This window comes from Rhodamnia argentea, chromosome 6 (assembly GCF_020921035.1).
Source record: "Rhodamnia argentea isolate NSW1041297 chromosome 6, ASM2092103v1, whole genome shotgun sequence".
Lineage (NCBI taxonomy): Eukaryota > Viridiplantae > Streptophyta > Magnoliopsida > Myrtales > Myrtaceae > Rhodamnia > Rhodamnia argentea.
Window position 1 is genome coordinate 2,633,530 of NC_063155.1, and position 8,492 is coordinate 2,642,021.

General features: G+C 40.3%; 1 protein-coding gene across 1 annotated transcript; it reads left to right on the forward strand.

Moving 5' to 3' along the window:
• Positions 1-4,759: 4,759 nt before the first annotated feature.
• LOC125315392 (uncharacterized mitochondrial protein AtMg00810-like) lies at positions 4,760-5,752 on the forward strand. Its single transcript, XM_048280095.1, has one exon. It carries the CDS (start codon positions 4,760-4,762, stop codon positions 5,750-5,752), a length of 993 nt encoding a protein of 330 aa, XP_048136052.1.
• Positions 5,753-8,492: the final 2,740 nt, after the last annotated feature.

The following is an 8,492-nucleotide window of genomic DNA, read 5'->3' on the forward strand; positions in this document are numbered from 1 at the left end:
ATTCGGTTCAATTTCCATGGGACACGGTTCAGTCCTCGATCCCAAAAATTGGAAACTAGAAACATGCTATTCAATTCTCGGGTCAAGATGCTGGATCAGAATCTGGATCGACCCTAAATTTAACCATTATTAAGTAATTAACTATGGTTGTTATTTGTTTTAATTTCAAGTGGTTAGAATTTGGGCAATTCTTTTTTGTTTTTTATAATGGATGAATGAGGAGTGGAATTCTAAAGTTCATGTTTTACATCATTGTGTTTTGAATTTTTTTTAAAGTTTATTTTGTTCTGCTTGTTCATGTTTTATGATTGTCACTAAAAATGAGGTAACGTTTGTTGTGCTTTCAAGGGAAAAAAAAAAAAGATTTGATCGGTTCCTGGGGACCCTAAATCGGTCTATACCATCTGATGGTTTGTGATTTCCAACAAGAATCTCTCATGTTTTTGGTTTTGTTTTTATTTGCTTAAAACGAAAAGGTAACGGGACTGATCATTTTATTTTTGCTTTTTAACTTTTCTTAACTGTGAAAATCTAGTGTTTAGATGTTTGGACTTATTAACAGTAAATTATTTTTCATTCTCTATCAGAATTCAAAACATAATAACTAAATATGAATTTAGGCGTTTTTCTCGAAAGCATCAAGGAAAAAAAATCAAAATACATAAAATGTTGCATCAGATAAACTTCGAATATATGAGATTATGAAATTATGTAGATGGACTTGTTAAAATATTAAATCTGTTTATGGTTTTATAACAGTTGAAATACATTTTGTTTTTTGTATTTGAGAAGAATAATTATATGTGAATTCATGCAGTAACATTTATATATTGGTGAAAGTTTTGACTTTTAAGTACTTATAAAAAGGGAAAAAATCACCAAAAATCCTGAACTATGCCTACCCCGACACATTTAATCCAATTTTTTTTTGCGACACAAAAAATCCCAAACTATTCATGTTATGACACATCCACCCCACTTTTCAAATCCTTCTAAAATCACCATTAAAATGGAGTTTTAGATTTTTTTAGAGGTTTGTACATGGGCGTCTAGGCTGATTTGAAATACTAATGCTGCGTTTATTTATGTACTTAGAACAGTTCTCTCAATAGGATAAAATGGACGAAAAAAGAAGAAGATAAAATGGAATATTGCCCTTTGGTATTTTTCTTTCGATCAAACGCAAAAATACTTTTTGATGCACTTGTTGTTTTCTATTTTGATACATATTGTGGTTTGTCACGTGGTATTCTAACAACAAATATCAGTCAAACTTTCTAGCTCGCACGCGGTTCGTGACCCTTATTTGGAGATCGAGAAAGGGTGGTGGTGGTGGCTAGGCTTGGTGGGGTGTCGTCACCCTCACATTCACAACGACTATGGTCGGCGGATTCTCGCCGGAGCAAGGCAACGAGGGGTGGCAGCCCTCACATCCACGGTGGCTATGATTATAAGCCCTCGTCCAAATCTGGGCAGCAGCCAATTTTCCCCTGCATTCCCCTCTCTCTCGCTCGTGCCTTTTTCCCTCCTGGGGTTTTCGTTTCCCTTGGCTTTTGTAGCACTTTGACAAAATCACTTTGGGTCTAGCTACTCATATTTGTATTATTTGATAGATTCTGCATGGTTGCTTTGGTCATTTTGTGAACCATGCAGTGAAAAGGATCTAACTTATGACTACACTACAATCTTAAGCAGGCTAAAGTGGCGACCAAGCACCAGTTTCAAATTACCATTCCGTCTCCTTGTTAAAGGCCGATAGATTAGGTTAGGGCTGTCAGTGGTTCGGTTCGGTTCGGTTTTTTAGAAAACCGAACTGAACCGAACCATTAAGAAATTTGCTCGAGCTGAACCAAAACTTGTTCTGAACTGAACCAAACTGAACTGAAAAACTCAATTCGGTTCGGTTTGGTGCAGTTCGGTTTTCAGTTCGAGTTTCTGATGTTTATTTTTATATTTTTCCCTTTTTCTTCTTTTCTTTTCTTTTCTTTTGTTTGTGATCTCTACTGCTTTTGTGCGTTGGTTCGATTTCTCCAAGAAAAAAATGCTAATGATGGTTAAGATGAAAGCCAGCCTTCCCTTCGTCAGCGACCACGAGCCCAACCTCAACGCTTCGTTCTGCCATTGCCACTGGAGTCGCAGCGCCACATTTCTCCAGCTTGGCCGTCTCCTCCGCCCGATGCCTCACTTCCAGATCTGTCGCCAAGGGATTGGATTTGGTCGGAACTCATCAATGGCTGAAGCTGGTCTCTTCTTCCACTACTCAACAGAATATCCATGGATTGAAAGAGCCGGGTTTTGCCGAATCGTGTGGAAGATGAGAAAGCGGCGAGAGAAATCGTCCACTGCTCCGATGAGAGAGAGGGAGAGAGAAACTATCCATTGCTCTGATGAGAGAGAGCACGAAGATGAAAAGGGGGAGAGAGAAGAAGAGGAAAGAAGTCGTCCACTGCGCTGATGAGAGAGAAGAAGAAAAGGAGAGGGGGGGGGAGGGGAAGTACGCAAAAAAGGGGAGAGAGATCGCAAAGATAGAGGGAGAGAGAGATTAAAGTAGAAAAAGTAGGAGAGAGAAAGAGAGCACAAAGACAGGAAGAGAGAGAATAAAGTAGAAAAAGGGGAGAGAGAGTGCACAGTGAGAGAGGAGAGAGAGCACGCACAAAGGAAAGGAAAGAGAAACTGTGATCTGAATTGAATTGGTCTGAACCAAATTGACTTGTGAAACTATCCAATTTTTTTTACTATTAACCGAACCGAAACCGAACTGAACTGGAAATGTGTGAAATTTCGGTTCGGTTCAGTTCAGTTTAGGTTTTGGTTCAGTTTTTAGTTTAGTTTTGACACCCCTAGATTAGGTACGATGATATGGAGGGAAATTATTAAAAAAGTCATAAGCTGATTGTACTTTTATCAATTCGATCATAAATCTTTTAATTTTGCTAGTTCAGTCCTAGACCTTTTACATTTGTACTAATTCTATTATAAACCTTTATTTTACGCTAATTGAGTCATAAACCTTTTGCATTTGTACCAATTCGGTCTATCCAGCCAACTTTAACCGCCGGGCGCTAACATGGACGCCATTTGGTACTAACGAGGTAATTTTTAATATACTTTTTAAATTTTTTTTATTTCTTTTGTTTTTTCTATTTTTTTGGTTCATCTTCAACCTCTAGCCTCCTCCTACAGAAATTGAAAACTCAAACAAAGTCATTTGCCTCGTCGAGCAAGAGACTCAAAGAGCGGGGCTCGTTGCTGTTAGATATATTATATATATTAGGAGTAGGGTTTTTTCCTTAGTATATGTATTTACATTTTTACCCTTCTTTGTATGTATATTTATATCGGCCTTGTGCCTAATTGTAAATGCAGCATTCCATTATTCACTTCTCCAAATCTAACATGGTATCAGAGTTAGGGTTTGCTTTCCATTAAAGTTTTTCGTTTTGATTCGGGTGGGGGATATCTTTCTACCGCTTTTCGTTCTTTCTTAACTTCTCGGGGAACCTTACCTCGGTTGTCCTGTCTCGGTGTTCCCGCTCAAAATGGTCTTGCTGAGCAAAAACATCGTCATATTCTAGATACTACTCGTGCTCTCTTGTTGTCCAATTCTGTTCCTACTGAATTTTGGGCCGAAGCACTTTCTACTGCTGTCTATCTCATAAATCGACTTCCTTCTCTTGTCCTCTCCAAAGCCACCCCTTACCAACGTCTTTTCTCGAAACCACTCACTTATCACCAACTTCGTGTTTTTGGCTGTACATGTTATGTGCTTCTTCCACCCCATGAGCATACCAAACTCTCTGCAAGGTCGGTTCGGTGTGCTTTCCTAGGCTACTGCACGGAACATAAAGGCTACGGGTGCTATGATCCTTCTTCACGGCGTATTCGTATCTCTCGTAGTGTTCAATTCTTTGAGCACCTACCGTTCTTTTCCGCTACCTCTACTTCTTCTTCACGATCCGCCCCATCTATTTTTATGGATTTTCCTCTTGATTCATCTCTTGTTCCTCCTATTATATCTTCTCCGTTAGACCCAGTGCCACCACTTTCTCCCGTTATGCCTCCTTCCTCGTCTACTTCACCCGCCACTTCGACGCCTCTTGATGATTCTCGCCCCCCTTCCCCTCGGCGAAGTCCTCTGCGAGATCGCCGTCCTCCAGCTAGGTACGTGGCTGCTACAAGTTATTCTGATGAGTTTGGTTCCTTTATGGCTGTTGTCCATACTTTACAAGAACCATCACATTATCGTATGGCCGTACAACATGCCGAATGGCGTGATGCTATGTCTGAGGAATTATCTGCTCTTGAATGCACTGGTATGTGGGATCTTGTGCCTCTTCCACCAGGGAAGTCCTTGATATCTTGTCGTTGGATCTATAAAATCAAGACTCACTCTGATGGTAGTATTGAACGCTATAAAGCGCGTCTCGTTGCACGTGGTTTTGATCGGGTGTATGGGATTGATTATGAGGAGACCTTTGCTCCTGTTGCCAAAATGGCTTCTGTTCGTACTCTTCTTGCAATCGCATCTATTCGTAATTGGCCTCTTTTTCAGCTTGATGTGAAGAATGCTTTTCTTCATGGGGTCCTTCATGAGGAACTCTATATGCAGCCACCTCCTGGTCTAGCTCATTTTCATGGTCGGGTTTCTCGTCTTCGTCGGGCCCTTTATGGTCTCAAACGGGCTCCTCGAGCTTGGTTTGAACGTTTTGCAGATGTTGTTCGGTCGACTGGTTTTGTTCGGAGTGAGAATGATCATGCTATGTTCACCCACACTTCTCCTTCTGGTTGTACTATTCTGCAACTCTATGTTGATGATATGATTATTATCGGGGATGACTATGCTCATATTGCTTATACTAAGCAACATATTCACCGTCAGTTTGCTATGAAGGATCTAGGTTTCTTACGTTATTTTCTTGGTATTGAGGTTGCTCGCAATCGACGTGGTATTCTTCTCTCTCGGCAGAAGTACATCACCGACATTTTGGCTCGTGCTGAGTTGTCTGATACTCGTCTTGCGGCTACTCCCGTTGAACTTCATTTACAGCTTCGTTCGGATGATGGTGAGCCTTTGTCCGATGTTACTCGCTACCGGGCTCTTGTTGGCGGTCTTGTCTATCTTACGACTACTCGTCCCGATATCGCCTATGCTGTTCACCTTGTCGGTCAATTTGTAGCGGCTCATCGTACAGTTCATTATGCTTCTGTACTCCGCATTCTGCGATATCTTCGTGGTACTCTGACACGCTCGCTTTTTCTCCCATCAACTTCCTCACTTGCTCTTCGTGCTTACTTCGATGCTGATTGGGCTTCGGATGTTACCGACCGCAAGTCCATTACGGGATTTTGTGTCTTTCTGGGTGATTCTCTGATTTCTTGGCATGCTAAGAAGCAACTTGTCGTGTCTCGCTCTTCTACCGAGTCCGAGTATCGTGCTATGGCTGACACTACAGTTGAGATTATTTGGCTTCGACGTCTCCTTGCCGATCTTGGTGTTGCCTCCTCTAATCCCATTCCTCTTCATTGTGACAATAAGAGTTCTATTCACATTGCTACAAATCCGGTCTTTCATGAGCGTACCAAGCACATCGACATTGATTGTCATATCACGCGTCATCAGCTCCAAGCACGTATAATTTCTCTTCCCTTTGTAGCCTCTGCAGCCCGACTTGTCGACTTATTCATCAAATCTCTCACATCACAACGATTTGCTACTCTTATTTCCAAACTCTCATTGGTTGACCCACCTTGAGTTTGAGGGGGGGTGTTAGATATATTATATATATTAGGAGTAGGGTTTTTTCCTTAGTATATGTATTTACATTTTTACCCTTCTTTGTATGTATATTTATATCGGCCTTGTGCCTAATTGTAAATGCAGCATTCCATTATTCACTTCTCCAAATCTAACAGTTGCGTCCTTCCACGTCAACCACCTCCAGGCTCCTTCACACTCTCACTCTGCTCTGTCTCGCCTGCAACCACCACCTCTTCCTCTTTCTTTATCTCGACGGTTGATTCGGAGTCCACTCCATTGCCGTGGCCCGGGCGAGCTCGAGCTCGCCTAGCCATGGCGTTGCCGGATCCGGGCGAGCTTGAGCTCTCTCGGCCATGGCATTGCGGTAGCTCACCCAACGATGCACAGCGACGGCGACCCCATGGCCGGGCGAGCTCGAGCTCGCCCATTGTCGGCGGCGTTAGTGACCGGCTTGCCGGCCCTTGCTTTCAGGCGGTCGCCGGATTGGCAACCGGCTGGAGGTTGAAGATGAAAAAAAAAAAAAAAGAAAAATAAAAAATAAAAAACTCGATCATAAGGATTCTATGGTAAGATTTGGAAGGTAAACCAAAATCGTAACGTGCGTAATTTCATCTTCCGACGGCTTGAAGTTCGGTTCCGATCTAGGGTTCGTTCCAACTAAGGCAAGGGGAGGTACCAAGGTGATAGAATCGCTGGCATCGTGCCTTTATCTTGCCATTGATTGCGTTCGTGCACTGGTTCCCTTCTTGGGTGCTAGCTAGTTGCTTCTGTCCACAGGCCACGCATCTCATTTGAAGGTGTGAGAAGATCAACTGTCAAAAGAAAAAGAAGGAAAAGGAAAGAGGTAGAAGATGAACAGTAAAATGATTTTTTTTAAAATAAAGTAAAAATAAAATTTTAAAAATATATTATTAAAAATTGTTCCATCAGCGCCGGCTGGTTAAAGTTGGCCGGATAGACTAAATTGACACAAATATAAAAGGTTTGAGATTGAATTGAAGCAAAAAAAAAAAAAAGATTTAGGATTGAATTGACACAAATATAAATGGTTTAGGATTGAATTGATAAAATTAAAAGGTTTATGACTGAATTGACAAAAATACAATAGATTTAGGACTTTTTAAATAATTTTCCATAGTATGGATGGTCCACGAATTTTTTTTCAAAGTTTAGTGTAATCCCTAAACTTTTTTTTAGTTGAAACTTCCAAATACCCACTCAATATAGTCATTCCATTGAATATACTGCTCCATTATGTGGATCTTTTTGACTTGACTTGCCATATTAGCTTTTGTTGGGCCAAAATAATGGAGTTGTTTCCCTCAAGTCACCTAAGGGTCCGTACGGTAACATTTCCTGGAAAGTATTTCTGTTTCAAAAGTGTTTTCAGAACACTTTTGGAACAGAAACGCGTATGGTTGAAAAATGTTTCAAAAATGTTCCGGGGAACACTTTTGAAAAAAAAAATACTTTTGAAGCCAAAAAAAGAAACAAAAAGAAATTATTTTTGGATTTTGGAACACTTTTTAAAAACAACTCGAGGGCGAGCTCGTGTAAGCCATCCTTGCGCACCATCGTCGGCGAGGAGTCGAAGTGGCCGCCGGTCGCGGGCAGCCGCCTTCGCCGCCGCCTGTTGCTAGCCGACTATTGCATGTCCTTCCTTTTGGTGAAAAATGTGTTTTTTTTTGTACTTGCCAAACGCGTTTCTGTTCTCGAAAATCGTAGCCGGGAATAGTAACACAAAAAAATATTTATGTTCCAAATATGTTCTCAAGAACGTAAACGTTACCATACGCAGCCTTAACTTTCCGATTTCACAAAAAATTATGGCCAAGTCAGCTGACACTGTTAGAATCTTTAATGAAAGAACTACATTCATTGGAGTTTTGAAGTTCAAGGGCTAGACTCAGCAAAAAAGTTCATGCCTCATATTGTACATTGAAGAAAAGCACATAATCACCCTTGTCATTGCACCGTAGATTTGTCGAATAAATTAGGACATGATATGATGAATCAATCACAACGTCCGTGTGATATGAATTTTAGTCAACTTCACATTCCAATTCAAACATGTAGCTAAAAATTTACTTTTGAAGCATTGCCAAAAAATTACCCAATCAGTCCAAAAGTTATTATATAAATGTTAATTCAGTTCTAAGCTTTTTAAATTTGTGAATTTATTTCTAAAAATTATGTGAAAAATGCTAGGGAGAATTACCAAAAAATTCCTAAACGTATTGCAATTATGCCAATGCAGTTCTAAACCTTTTGTATTAGTACCAATTCGGTTCAAAACCTTTTATATTTGTACCAATTCAATCAATTCGGCCAATTTTGGGCCTCCGGCACATACGTCACTACCAATCTTGACGTGAAATTTTTTTTAATAATTTTTTAATAATTTTAATAATTTTTTCTTTTAGTTTTTCTTTCCCCCCCGAACTTAGGGTCGGCGAGGGTGGAATAAAAAAGTACTACTAAAAAAAGTTCACGTTAGTATTAGCCGACCAAAATTCGCCGGATGGATTGAATTGGCATAAATGCAAAAGGTTTAGGACTGAATTAGCAAAAAAAAAAAATATAGGACTGAATTGGTACAATTACAACATATTTATGATTTTTTTGGTAATTCTCCTAGAAATTCCATTATAATCCTTCCAATGAATTTTCGCGGACAATTGCCGACATGATGGTTCAATCATCAGCAGTCATCCTACACAGAAAACCGCCATGC

What these genes read in the sequence shown, in the direction of transcription:
- LOC125315392 (XM_048280095.1), top strand. Translation starts at nt 4,760, where the DNA reads ATGTTCACCCACACTTCTCCTTCTGGTTGTACTATTCTGCAACTCTAT.